The sequence below is a fragment of the Marmota flaviventris genome, chromosome 17 (genome assembly GCF_047511675.1).
Source record: "Marmota flaviventris isolate mMarFla1 chromosome 17, mMarFla1.hap1, whole genome shotgun sequence".
Taxonomy (NCBI): Eukaryota; Metazoa; Chordata; class Mammalia; order Rodentia; family Sciuridae; genus Marmota; species Marmota flaviventris.
Window position 1 is genome coordinate 57,416,057 of NC_092514.1, and position 14,283 is coordinate 57,430,339.

Consider the following 14,283-nt stretch of genomic DNA (forward strand, 5'->3'; position numbering starts at 1 on the left):
GGGTGTCAGTCTTGGAGACTGGGTCCTCAACCTGTGGGATATGACACTTTTCCCAAGTAGACAAGAATTGCATTTAGAGGATGTCCACCTGGGGTTCACTAAAATTGACTGATTGCAGGTAAGGAGAAGCCCTAACACTTTTTCAAGTCACTGATATTTTCTATGTTGAACGTTGCAGAGAGAACACAGGAAAAAGTACTTTTTTTCTAACAGTAAGAAATCTTATATGGAAGGTGAGGAAGAGTATCGGCATAGAGGTGGTTGGTCATAAGCTGATGTGGTATACTGGATAATGTACATGTGGAAATGAGCTATTCTACTTTTGTACATATTTTGAGTATTCCAGAATAAAAATAGTGAGTTCTTTTTTTAAATAAAAAGAAAAGAAAGAAAAAGATTAGGGTATGCTGTGCTCAATTTCTGATTAAAAGCCACTATGGGACCCGGTGGCATGCACCTGTAATCCCAGCAGCTCGGGAAGCTGAGACAGGAGGATCACAAGTTTGAAGCCAGCCTCAGCAAAAACTGAGGCACTGAACAACTCAAGTGAGACCCTGTCTCTAAATAAAATACAAAAAATAGGACTGGGGATGTGGCTCAGTGGTCCAGTGCCCCCAAATTCAATCCCTGGTACCAAAAAAAAAAAAAAAAAAAAAAGCCACTATAAATTCCAATAAAACTAAATTAACTAAATATTTATGGCTACTTATTAAAAACAACAAAATCTCAACATTCAAGCCATATAGTTTCAAAAGAATTTTACTCACTCTGAAGAAGTACTGGTATGATGTTACAAATATGATGTCTTATAGTTTTTCCTTAATAAGGTTTCCAAGAAAATTAGCATCTCTTGGCCTACAGCAACATAACACTATATCAGAAATTCCTGCCTTTTTTTCCTTTTCTACTAGATACATGTATCTATCTACCTAAAACTAGGAAAAAGATAAATGGAACATAGGCACCAATATACAAACAATTCTAGTTTCTCCAAAATAGGGATTCACTAAGTCGTCTTTGCCCCAACATTTTTCAAGAATGACATAATGCATGCAGGCAGTCTACTCACAGGGATACATGGCATTGCTCAGGATCAGCTCTGGTCAATTCTTCCTCTTCAATATCAGACTCCCCTCCTGAACTACTGTCAGTGATGTCTGAATCAAATGCTTGTTCACTGCACCGCAAGTTGGCTATGCCACTAGCTGTAAATCTCTCCAATTCTTCTGAAATTGAATCGCTTTTCAAGAAGTTGCTAAGTCCCTCTGAAGTGGTAGTTTCACTGGCAGCTTTTCTCAAGGCAGCTTCAGCCTTTCGGGTCAGCATCAACTGGCTCCGGGATCTCAAGGATTCCAAATTTGGCAATTTGCTCAAAGTTTTCTCTAAAAATCCACCCAGCTGATGCTGCAAATGCCTCTCCACTTGCTTGGCTTGTACAACCTGTAAGCGCTTCTGTAACCTACGGGCACGGCTCTCAATATCAGCCTGACGCCTCAATAAAGCTGTTATCCTTGTATCAGAATCTAAAGCACTGAAAAGAATGGAAGACAGGGGAGATTTTTTGCCCTCTAACTTGACATCCCCCAAGTTAGAGCTGGAGTCTGTACCAGGTGATAACCTACTGCTTCCTTGAAGTGCTGGCTGTTCCATGGAATTGACAGAAGATTTGTTTGCAGTGCTATTATTGCTATATAGAGTTGTGTGTTCTACATCAAGGCTTCTGTGTGGAAGAGTGCAATTGGTCATACCCCCCTTTATGTCCCCAGAGTCAGTTACCGCCACTTCACCTCCCTGAAGAGCAGATGAAGTGAGAGCCCGTTTTCCCCCATTGAGGGAACTGGAATTGTCATGATCAGAATGTGTTGAGCTTTTAGTCAATTTCTTAGCCAACCCATTTACAGGAGCTTGTGGCAGAGCTGTCTGACCACTTGTATTCATGGTTCTAAGATTTTCTAAGGAAAACTCCAAAACTGGCTGTCTCCCCAACAGCTCAGCTCGGAGTTCATAGGATTGAGATAACAGAGAATGAGATTTAAGGACTGTCTGCTTGCTGAAGACCCCTTGCAATTTCAAAGACTCTTTTGAAGGAACAGATGTTACATCAGAGCAGAGGTAAGATGCCACCAGTGGTTGCAGCTTTCCCAAGTCTTCCTTGGTAGAATTACTTCGGAAGTCTAGACTAGGATCCTCTGCAGCAATGGCTTTTCTTTTGGTTCCGTTGGCAGCAATAAGAATATTGGCGTTGCCGTTATTTTCGGCACTGCCGGGGGACAAGGTGGAGGATGGGGGAGCCAGTTTGAACCGGATGTGATGTGCTTCAGCTGCTGCATCGGTGAGAGCGGGCGCCATCGCAGCCATTCAGCACAGAGAGACAGGAAGTCCAGCCTCTCCCGATGCCGGTGCCGGTGCCGAGGCCGAGGCCGAGGCCGAGGCCAGCTCCACAGCCTCTTACTGCCTCCCCTGAGAACAGACTAGAAGAAAAAGGAGAAAAGTTAGAAATACAAAAACACTGAATAACATACATTTTAAATACATACACTATTTAAGGTATTATCCAAATTCTGCCTCCAGGAAGAAAATACTTTGGAGCACTGAATGTCTTTCATCTGGAGGGATGAAGGGAACACAATTCCTGAACAAGACAAAGAATTCTACCCTTCTTTTTGCCACTTGAAAACCAGATTTAAAGTTGCCAAAACAGAAGTTCCATTCAGCGATAATCACAAATTGTTAAATCATTTGTATGTAAAACAAAAATCTCCAAACTTCTTGGGAATCAGTGGATTTAAAGCAAATATATCAAACTAAACATCCTGAAATAGCAAAATATTAGTAAGGAACTCCTCATGCTTACAAAAAAAAAAGTAAGCCAAATGTCATAGGTTTGTACACTTTTCTGGCCAGGAATCCAATTTTCATCAGCTTCCTCCCACTTTTCTGTAAGTACAGTCTGTAATACAAGGATAAATGTACCACTCCTACAATAGCAATTTGCTTCAACAAATTTCTTTCATATCAGAGCACTCATTAATGTCTTCTATACTGGCTCCTTCCCTTCAGCCTAAGAATTTACTCAAGTCTCCTCTGTCCTCAAATTAATTGCCCAACATGTCTCATTCTCTTTAACCAGAAACTTCGTTAAAGAATATTAAAAACAGCTGCCTCTGTACTATTTCCTTTTCCATAATCTAGATTCCATCCCTACCGCTCTGACAAAGGTCACCAGTAGGATCATTTTCAAATTCAATGATCAAGTATGTGTCTCCTTTCTTGACTTCTTCCAAACATGAGCATTGGGCATGCTGACCTTCCTGAAATTCTCCTTTCAACACACAGATTATTAAAATATGCACGCCAGGGTACTTGTCCTTAACACTACTATCATTCTGTTCTTTCTCCTGCCTACCCCTTTAAATGCTGATACTCCCCGCCCCAAGATTCTCAATTCATTTCCTTGGCATCAATTATAGCATGATGGGAGGGGCTGGGGTTATGGCTCAGTGGTAGAGTGCTCGCCTTGCATGTGCAAGGTCCTGGGTTCGATTCTCAGCACCACATAAAAATAAATAGGTAAGGTCTGGGGTTGTGGCTCGGCATTAGAGCGCTCACCTCCCATGTGCAAGAACCTGGGTTCAATCCTCAGCACCATTTAAAAAATAAATGAATAAAATAAAGTTATTGTGTTCCAACCTACAACTAAAAAATAAATATTTTTTTAAAAATAAATAGGTAAATAAAATAAAGTTTAAAAAAAAGAAGTCTCCCAACCAAGATTTTGGAAAAAATTATAGCATGATGAAGCTTACTAACCCTCAAAAAATTTTTTTTCTGAGCTATACTAATCAACATTCCCACTCCTAATCCCTAAACTCCTTGAATCTCAGAACTCCCTTTCTTCTTCCAACACACTTATTCCTCACCCAGTTTCATTATCTTAATTAACAAAATCATTTTTATTTATTTAATAACCAAGCTAAAAACTTCAATCATTTGCCTCTTCTTCATCTCTCTTAATTTATTTGATCTGGGAGCAAACGGAAACCTATGTAAGTCATCTATTCTTAAAATATGGTCTCTGGAATTATTATGGGGATCTCAAAGACCATTTTGGTTTTTGTTTGTTGGGATTTTTGCTTTTTGTTTTTTGCAGTGATGGGGATCAACCCAGTACCTTGCATGTGTGCTACACATGTGCTCATCCACTGAGCTACATTCCCAGCCAAAAAGACCATTTTGGATGTCCATGTTTTCACAGTAAAACTAAAACATTGTCTTTTTCACAGTGTTGACACCTACTCTTCAGTAAGAGAGTGTAAAACCAAAGATGAGCAAAAACTGCTGGTATGTTAGAACAAACTGTATTAAGAGTCATGTATTCTCCACTTGCAGTTAAAAGAAAGCAAGCTCCACTTAAGATGTTCTTGATGAAGCAGTAAGAATTAAAAATTTATTAAATCTTAACCCTCGAGTACATGTTTTAATATTGTGTATTGAAAGGGAAAGTATGTGTAAAGCACTGTGCTGCTTTATGAAGTCTGAGGAAAAGCACTTATACAATTGAGTTACAAAGCTGAACTAGTTTTCTACATGGAATACTATTTTTATTTGGCAGAAAGACTGACAAGTAGTTAGCAGCCATTTTCTCAAAGCTAAACAAAGTGAATCTGTCACTTCAAGGAAAATCATTGACAATATTTTTATTGTCGGGCTGGGGTTGTGGATCGTGGTAGAGCGCTTATCTAGCATGCATGAGGCACTGAGTTCGATCCCTGGCACCACATAAAAATAAACTTTAAATAAAATAAAAGTATTGTGTCCATCTACATCTAGAAAAAAGTTTTAAAAATTTTTAAAAAGTTTGTTGTCAATGATAAAAAAGTGAGATTTCAAGCTAAAATTAGTATTTTGAACTTGGATCCACCTCATGAGCTTGAACATTTCTCCAATACTTAAAAAGCGATTTCTAATTAAACAGATTTGTGGTGATAGTAATCAATGTAAATATCTAACATCATATAATACAATTTCACATTTGAAAGCTCTGCATAATCCCCTAGAAAACTATGTATGGGGCCAAGCACAGTAGCGCATGCCTGTAATCCCAGCGGCTTGGGAGGCTGAGACATGAGGAACTCCAAAGCCAGCCTCAGCAAAACCAAGAGCTAAGCAACTCAGTGAGAACTGGTCTGTAAATAAAATACAGAACAGGGCTGCAGAAGTAGCACAGAGGTCGAGTGCCCCTGAGCTCAATTCCCAGTGCCAAAAAAAAAAAAGAGAGAAAAGAAAAACCATGACGGGGTAAAAATGGGAGTTCATAATCTGCTTGAATCAAATGTATGAAATATGATATGTCAAGAGCTTTGTAATGTTTTGAACAACTAATAATAATAATAAAGAAATTAAAAAGTAAAAAAAAGAAAAACCATGTATGGATAAAACCAAGTGCAAGACAGACCACTGGATCTTAATATAACAGTATGAAAAGTTAACTGATACAATTTTAGCTTCCATGTTACAACCAGCCTTTATAAAACTTTGGGTGAAATGTCATAAGATTTGATTTAAAACAAACAAACAAAAAAAAAAAAAAAAAAAAAACACTCAAACAGTCCTTTTCAAATCTACTTTTCTGATGAGAGCAGATTTTTTCTTTTTTTAGTGCTGGGGATTGAATGCAGGGCCTAGCACATGCTAGGCAAAAGCTCTACCACCAAGCAACATCCCCAGTATTTCCTTTATATACTTCCACCTAAACCACATATCATAATATACTACGTAGAAGACATGAGTACCCAGTTGTTTTCTATTAAGCCAGTTATTAAAAAGATCTGCCAAAAATGTAAAATAATGCCTTTCATTAAGCTTTTGCTTTGGCCAAAAATTATTTTTCATAATAAGTAATGGGTTTATTATTTTAAAATGAAGTAGTAGATAATTATGTTTAAAATTTCTCAAAGTCTCTAATAAAGCGAGTATGTATAGATAATAACCCAAAAAAGGGCTGGGGATGTGGCTCAAGCGGTAGCATGCGGCCTGGGTTAGATCCTCAGCACCACAAACAAAGATGTTGTGTCCACCGAAAACTAAAATATTTTTTTAAAAAAATTCTCTCTCTCTCTCTCTCCCTCCCTCCCCCCTCTCTCTCTTACAAAAACAAAAACAAAAAACAACAACAACAACAAAAAAGCTCTTTGTGCCAGTAATTTTTAAGAGTGTGGTGGCACAAGCCTATAATCCCAGCAACTCCATAGACTGAGAAAGGAGGACACAAGTTCAGCCAGTCCCTGCAACTTAGCAAAACTCTGTCTCAAAAGAAAAAATAAGGACTGGAGATATGCTCAGCAGCACAGTGACCCTGAGTTAATTACCCAGTATTTAAAAAAAAAAAAGTAAAAAAGTCCTACAATCAAAGTTTATGAATACATTATGCAATCCTCCAATTTTGACATTTTCATTCAATACCTACGTGGGATGATAGGCCCTACAGAACTACACTAAGCTTCTTTATAGTATGTCAATTCAAATTATTAATATAAAAATACTAAATTATTGAGAAAACATTATTCCTAGAAGCACCCACACACACGCAGGCCAAATTTGTATACTGCTCTAAATGCTCTAAGTTTCTTATCTAGGGTTGTGTTTTAATGAACTTTCTATAAAAGGAGGTCTTTGGGGCTTATATTTTTATTCTCATGGACTTTTTGGCATACGGCATTCTGTGTGACACAAACTGTTCTATGTTCACTTTTTGCAATTCTGATTTTAAATTCAATACTAATTCCTAACAGAACATAAATGATTGTTATAGGTCAATCGACAACTGAACTAATAGAAATTATTTGTTCAAAATACTGTGTTTTACAACATACAAAAGCATTTTCCCATAAACAAAAAATCACTATCAGATCTTTCCCATCAATCCTACTCTTTTGATTACCAATACACAGTTGATATATCAGCAATGCAAGGAGGCATATTATCAGTGACACAATTAGTACAACATGTGAAAAAATTTGCTGTACCTTACTTCCCAAAAGCACTAAAGTCTCAGCAATGGCAGGAAAACAGCCTTCTTTCTGGGGACCCAGACAAAGGAAAAAAAAAAAACTTACACAAAATAGAAAAATGCAGGTTCACCCAATAAAAATAAAAGAAGGGTCATGATGGGTAGGTATGGTGGTGCATGCCTGTAATCCCAGCTCCTCAGGAGGCTATGGCAGGAGGATCATAAGTTCAAAGCCACATTCAGCAACTTAGCAAAGCCATAAGCAATTCAGTGAAACCCTGTTCTCTAAATAAAATACAAAAATAGCTGGAGATGTGACTCAGTGGTTAATTGCCCCTGAGTTCAATCAAAAAAAAAATGTGGGGGGGTCATAATCAACATCATACCACTGAAGGTATTTTATTTTAGAATTATTCAATTCTTTAAAGTTTGACAACTTAAAGAAAAATACACTGGCTCTAATTTCTAAGAGAAAAGTGTAAGACACCAAGAAGACTTCTTTTGGGCTGGGGTTGTGGCTCAAGAGGTAGAACACATGCATGAGGCACTGGGTTCGATCCTCAGCACCACATAAAAATAAAATAAAGATATTGTGTCCACCTATAACTAAAAAATAAATATTAAAGACTTCTCTGACCATAGTCCTCTCAAGCTGTCCATGAACCTGAAATTCAATCATACAATTTCAAAAGCAAAAGTTTATTTTATTCACATTTTCTCCTTGGTCTCAATATCCCCCATAGGATGCACTACAAAGAGCAGTTTCTAAAACAATCATCTAAATTTTATCTAAAATCATCTTCTTTCTTAAGAAACTCCTATTCTGAATTCCTAAAATCTTTAGGTTTCCAAACCAAAGAAACACTACTGTTTAAAAAGAAAAGATATTTAAACCCATATCCTCCCTCTTCCCTTATTGAATTCAAATGCTATGCTTGAATTCAATACTATCCTTAAAAGCATTTATAGGTCAGGGGAGCAAGAGCTCAAGTAAGCAAGTCTGGATTCATATCCTGGCTCCAACTCCTCAAATTATTTTGTTCCCTCAACTGCCTCATCTACAAATGATAGAGCCTACCTTATAAGGTTATGGTATTTTTATGTGCTTACACAAAATATTTTCATTAACTTAATCAATTACCTAGAACAAAATATCCTTTCATATTTATCTATTAATTATAATCTGGAAACAGCTAACATAGAAGGAATAAACTTCCACTAATTTTTTAATGCACAGAAAAAAGAAAGCAAATTAGTCTAAAACTGCTTTTTTTCTGTAAATCTAGATTAACTTATTTTATTAGTTTTCATTATGTTGCTTATAATAAGAAAAACATGTTAAATTCCCAATAATTTAAATTATTATCTTTCTATACAATGAAATACTTCATAACATAGAACAAAGCATTGCAGAGCTACATTTACTAACATGAAAAAGCACTTGCTTCAATGATAAGTTTTAAAAAGTGTTATAAAACATACTACGACCTCATTTTTGCTTTAAAAATGTAGGTGACAAGATTCTTTTGCCTTTTAACTTATACAGTGTCTCCATCAAAAACATGTATTACTTGTATAATAAAAGGGAGAGAAACAAAAAAAGGGAAAAAAAAAAAGAAATTCTTAAGGAGTCAAAAAATCCAAATAAAGCAAAAACATCATAGTAAGCAAAACGTTCATTAAAACAATGTGGATCCCACTTGACCTCATAAATAACAAAAAGCTTCACTCAACAATTTAAAAAAGAGAAAAATTGTCAAATTTCTGCAATTTTGCAAAAATAGCACATCAGCTTATGATAAATCACCTTTCTTCAAAAAATACAAAACATTAAAAGCTATAATTAACTAATTAATCATGATAACAACCTGGGTAGTACATTCAGGGCTGAGATCAAAATTCACTAATGAGAACAGATAATGCAGTTATACTGTATAATCAAAATAAAGAATTCAAAATATCCTAATTCTTATCTCATTTGGTGGACTATAATCTGACAAACACAATACAGATGGAGCTATCTGTTGCCACTGTCATAAATTAAGCAGTAGAGACCAAAGAAAGGGGTCACTGCCAGGCACAATGGTGCATGCCTTGTAATCCCAGCATCTCAGGATCCTTGGTTGAAGCAGAAGTATCAGAGTTCAAAGCCAGCCTCAGTAACTTGGCGAGGCCCTAACCATGGGTCTAAAAGAAGAGGATATGGCTCTGTGGTTAAGTGCCCCTGGGTTCAATATCCACTACAAAAAAAGGGGGGGGCAGGGGTCATCAAATCAAGGTCCTTTAGCTACAAAATATTGGGCTAGAAAATTAACAGTTTCTCTCCCAATTCTAAAGAAGCATTTTAAGAACAGGAAGCTGTAAAGGTATTCAGCATGCAAGCACATTTAACACTGCTTAGAGATTTAAATCACAATCAAGTTCAAATGGGTGACTTCTAGGGTCCATACCAAAATTCTTCTATTCTAAATTGCAACACAGACCCAAGAACAAATTTCTACTTAGCACAAGTAGCACTTGGGAACAAACACATACCCCCCAGGGCAGTGTTTCTCAAACAGCATTTCTAACATCTCAGGCTGAATAATTTTTGTCATGTGGGCAATACTGTGCATTGTAGGTTGTTTGGCAGCCATCTCTGGTTTCTGCCCACTAGATGCCAGCAGCACCCTTCTGCAAATGGTAACAAAAACACCAAAAACACCTCAATACATGTGTCAAATGCTCCACACTGGCAAAACAAAATTAAATCTACCAATTAAAAGCCCCTAGCTTGAAATACAGATTAATACTCTCTGTCTCCAGAAAGCAAAATGTTACCAGGATCATTTGAATACTCCAAGTCAGAACTAACTGCACCTACAAATGAAGACCTCACTTTATTCCTTGTAAATTCCCAAGTCAGTACACCAGGTATACAAGAAAAACCTAGAAACACCCACCTTGAAAAAATGTTAAGCTGCAGAGACCTAAGGGGAAGGGTTACGATCATCTGGCTGTCCAACAAACCAAGCTTCATAATTGCACTTAAACATTGAAAAAAGCAAAAAGAAGCAAAACTCAGATGGGGAAGAAAAGTTTTTACTCCTAATGAGGCTTCTACTAACCTCTTCCTCACCATTATCTCATTACTCTGCAAAAAGGATGAGTGAAAGAAAGGGGAGGAGGAAGAAGGTTGAAGAAGTATCCATGAAGTTTTCAAAATTATAGTTGAGATTTGAAAATTATTTTTAAAAGTCATCATGTAAAAGATTAAGAAAAGAGTGGTAATGTAGCCCTCCTGAGAAAGGCAATGGCATGAGAAAAGGCAGGGCTCTTGTAAAACAAAGAATCTACAGAGGGTTAAAAGAAAGGAACAATTTTCTTGAAATATAAAGCATATTTTAATAAAGGAAACAGTTCAGAAAAAGGTGGGAAGGTACTTTGAAGGCTGATTACTAATGGACAACTCTTAATAGTTAGCCAGCATTTACTCAAACTTAAGACAGCTGAGTATCATATTAAAGGTTTTGAAAATGGGAGTGTCCTATCAGACACCAGAAAAACCAATTGGGTAGGGTGGATAAAAAGAAAGTGAAAAGACTAGCAAGGTGGCATATGCCTATAATCCCAGCAGCTCAGGAGGCCAAGGCAGGGGGATCAAAAATTCAAAACCCATCTCAGCAACTTAGCAAGACCCTGTCTCAAAAAACTAGAAAGAGCTAGAAATGTCCAATGGTAAAATGGCCCTGGGTTCAATTCCCAGTATCAAAAAAGGTAAAAAGGAATCTATACGGCAAAAGACGAATGAAGAAGCTACCACAATAATGCAGGTAAAATGCACAATAATGCAGGTAGAATGCAATGAAACCTCAACTAAGGTGGTCACCACAGCAGAATGAGCAGAATCTACTTCAAAACTTTAATCCAGAAATGTGAAATGGCTATATAAGAGTCAAAAATCTAGGATAACAAGGAGATAAAGCTCTTTCTTTATAACTTCATCTCCTTTAGGATGAAATCTTTCCATTTATTTCTCATAAAGCTCTCCAGGTTTAGTATATCCTCTCTATTCATTACACTACCAACTCAGCCCAAGTCCTTATCAGCTCACACCTGTACCCTAACACCTTTCTGATTAGTGTCTCAGTCCCCCAAACCAGGTCTTCCTCCTCTAGAAGAGTATCTAATCTCTTTTTCATGAGTTCAATCACCTTAAGAAAAAGTTAAAATAACACCAGAAAAAAATATATCAAGCAGCATGAACTCAACAACCCCAGAATTTTCCAGATTCCCCAACTCCATCTTTGCCTATGGTGCTACTTCTACCTGGAAGGCCATTCTCCAATCCTTTTGCCCAGAACATATTAATTCTTCAATACACAGTATATCTCTCCCAAAATTTGACTCCTCAGATTTTTATTACTTTCTTTCTACTTAAATTGCATAATGCACTTAAGTCACATCATTCAAATTCAAATCATCTGAATATTCCCTACTTGTCAATTTTTGTTAAATTCTCTTTCCAAAACAAGCAAAGTTCTTTAACAGCATCTTTTTGCATGCTTACTAACTTGATCTAGAGCCTGGTACATCATAAGCACTATAAGCACTGATTAGAATAGTCAAAAAAAAAAAAAAAAGACTTCTTGAAGTCGGTCTTCAAGTATAAATTAGATTTTGTTAAGAAAAAAATCTAATAAGGAAAATGACACAATCAAAATAATGGGAAATATTTGAGAAAATAAATAGTCATAGAATGACATGGATGAACCAGGTGGTATATACAGCTTCTCAAGAAAAGAATGAGAGGAAGAGAGCAGCTATGTAGAGATTTGTGATGTACCGGAAGTTACATTATGGAATGCACTGGAAATTATTTTTTTTACACAGAAACAAATGTAGATATATAAAGTAAATGAAACATGCTGAAAGAGATAATTTCTTTTTTTTTTTTTAAAGAGAGAGAGAGAGAGAGAGAATTTTAATATTTATTTTTTAGTTATCGGCAGACACAACATCTTTGTTTATATGTGGTGCTGAGGATCGAACCCGGGCCGCACGCATGCCGGACGAGCGCGCTACCGCTTGAGCCACATCCCCAGCCCCAAAGAGATAATTTCTTAATAAGACCAATAATGTGGGTCTCACCCCACCAAGTTCCTAACATTATCTTTTAACAGAGCTTCTTAACAAGTTTTATAACTACTAAGAATTATATCTAATTGGAAGACAGGTTACTAACTTTAATTGACCATTCACTATGTCAACCAGCATGCTATGTTTTTACATATATTCTTTTATTTAATCTTCATAATAATGTTATAAGGTAAGTACTACTACTGCTGTCTTACCATTTTATGGATGAGGAAATTTTGATGCTCAGAGAAGATAATTAAATTGCCCATGATAACATAACTACTAAGCTGCAGAAGCAAGATCTCTAAGGCCTTTTAACCAGTACACTAGGCAGTTTAAGGCTAGGTTTAAATTGGAAGGGCCTTAATTGCTAAATACTAAATTCTGAATTTTAGTCTTGAGAGGAAAGTCAATGAGGGAACATCAACTATCTACTGATTATCTCCAATAAATATTAAAATGCCTATTTTAGTCAAAGCACTGTACTAGGTACTTACAAAGGATGACAAGGACCAGTAATAAAAGGAATCTCCGGGGACCCTCACACAGCCTGAGAAGTAGATGGGGTCAGGAAAGTCTTCCCAGAGAAACAACATCTAAGCTGAAACCAAAAGAATGAATAGGATCCAAGCTGTATGCCCTGGCAGAGCCTATAATCTCAGTGACTCAGGAAGCTAAAGCAGAAGGATCACAAATCAAAGCCAGCCTAAGCAATTAGCAAGACCCTGCCTCAGAATAAAAAATAAAAAGGGTTATAGCTCAGTGACACAATACCTCTGGGTTCAATCACCTGTAACCCCCACTACACACACACATACACACAAGAGTAGAATCCAGCACTGACCATACAGCTACTCTAAGCATCCCATAATCAAAACACATTCCCTGGCCCCGACAGCAAATCCAAAACCAATTCGTGCCCCTCAATATTCCCTGTATAAGTGCATCATGACCACAATCATTATTTACCTCTTCTCATATATATCTCAGATTATAAATATCTACTAATGCCAGACAATAATCAAAGAAAATCTACAGGAGGACCTAACATTAGAGACACTACGAATTGTGAAGTTTCATTAATGCCAAAGTTGATTAAGACATAAATTAGGTGTGAAGACAGCTTAATGCACTGTGTTTTGCCTGATGGGGTCAAGAGAAGACATTCTGATTTTTGTGGGGATGGAGGCACAGTTCATGCAGACACTGACCCACATACTCTACTATCCTAACAATAATACACTAAACCACAGTATCTATTCAACCACTATTCCCCACAAGACGCTCAATTGAGAAGAGTCACGATTCGAAGGGCCAAAAGCACCTCCGTCCTGGGACAACACAGCAGTGTGGGACTTTCTGACAGAATTCTGAAAGGTGTAAGGGGTTGGGGGAGTTCAAATAGCAGAATGACAGGCACATTCATTCCAACCTCAATGCCACTACTTTACTTCAGAACCTGATTATATACTACAGTAATTCAGGCAGTAATAATTTCCCAACCATTTCTCCTTCTGAGCTCAGAAAGCCTGCAATCTTGAGTCTACTATTACAATAACTTACAACACTGAGAAAGGAGGAAGGGAGGAAACATAAATCCCATTGTGTGGTGCTTAAAATTCTCCAATGATTTTAGGGCAAGAATGAATCCAAACTCTTTGCACAGCACATATTTGTCCCCTTTTAACATTCAACCTTTTCTTACTACAGCCACTTGAATCTCATACATGATTCCTGGTTCTTCTATGCTCCTCCACCTTTGCTCATGCTACTCTTTCAAAGTTCAGGTCCAAAATTAGATGCTCATTCATGTCAAAATGACATGCTCATATTGAGCAACTGCAACCAGTATAAAACTCACAATTTCAGCTATCTCCTCCCTTCCTAGGCCATGTATTATTCTTTTTTTTTTTTAAACCCCTTTGTGGTCCTGGGAATTGAACCCAGGAACATTCTGCCCCTGAGCAAAATTCCCAGTCCTTTTATTTGAGACAGGGTCTCACTAAATTGCCCAGGCAGGACTCCAACTTAATGATCGTCCTACCTCAGCCTCCTGAGTAGTTGGGATTAGAGGCATTAGCCATCAAGCCTATTTAGACCATGTATTTCTTGAAGGGTTATGGAGTGTTTTCTATCTATCCCCTACATGCAGCATA

General features: G+C 37.2%; 1 protein-coding gene across 9 annotated transcripts in view; it reads right to left on the reverse strand.

Annotated features, from left to right (window-relative positions):
• Kansl1 (KAT8 regulatory NSL complex subunit 1) overlaps positions 1–14,283 on the reverse strand; it is a 187,815-nt gene that overhangs the window by 135,682 nt on the left and 37,850 nt on the right. For all 9 annotated transcript variants that reach the window (XM_071603248.1, XM_071603244.1, XM_071603246.1 and 6 more), the window contains exon 2: positions 1,070–2,471. In XM_071603248.1, the coding sequence (XP_071459349.1) occupies positions 1,070–2,358 (1,289 nt within the window). In that variant the 5' untranslated portion in view covers positions 2,359–2,471. The remainder of the gene's footprint in view (positions 1–1,069; positions 2,472–14,283) is intronic.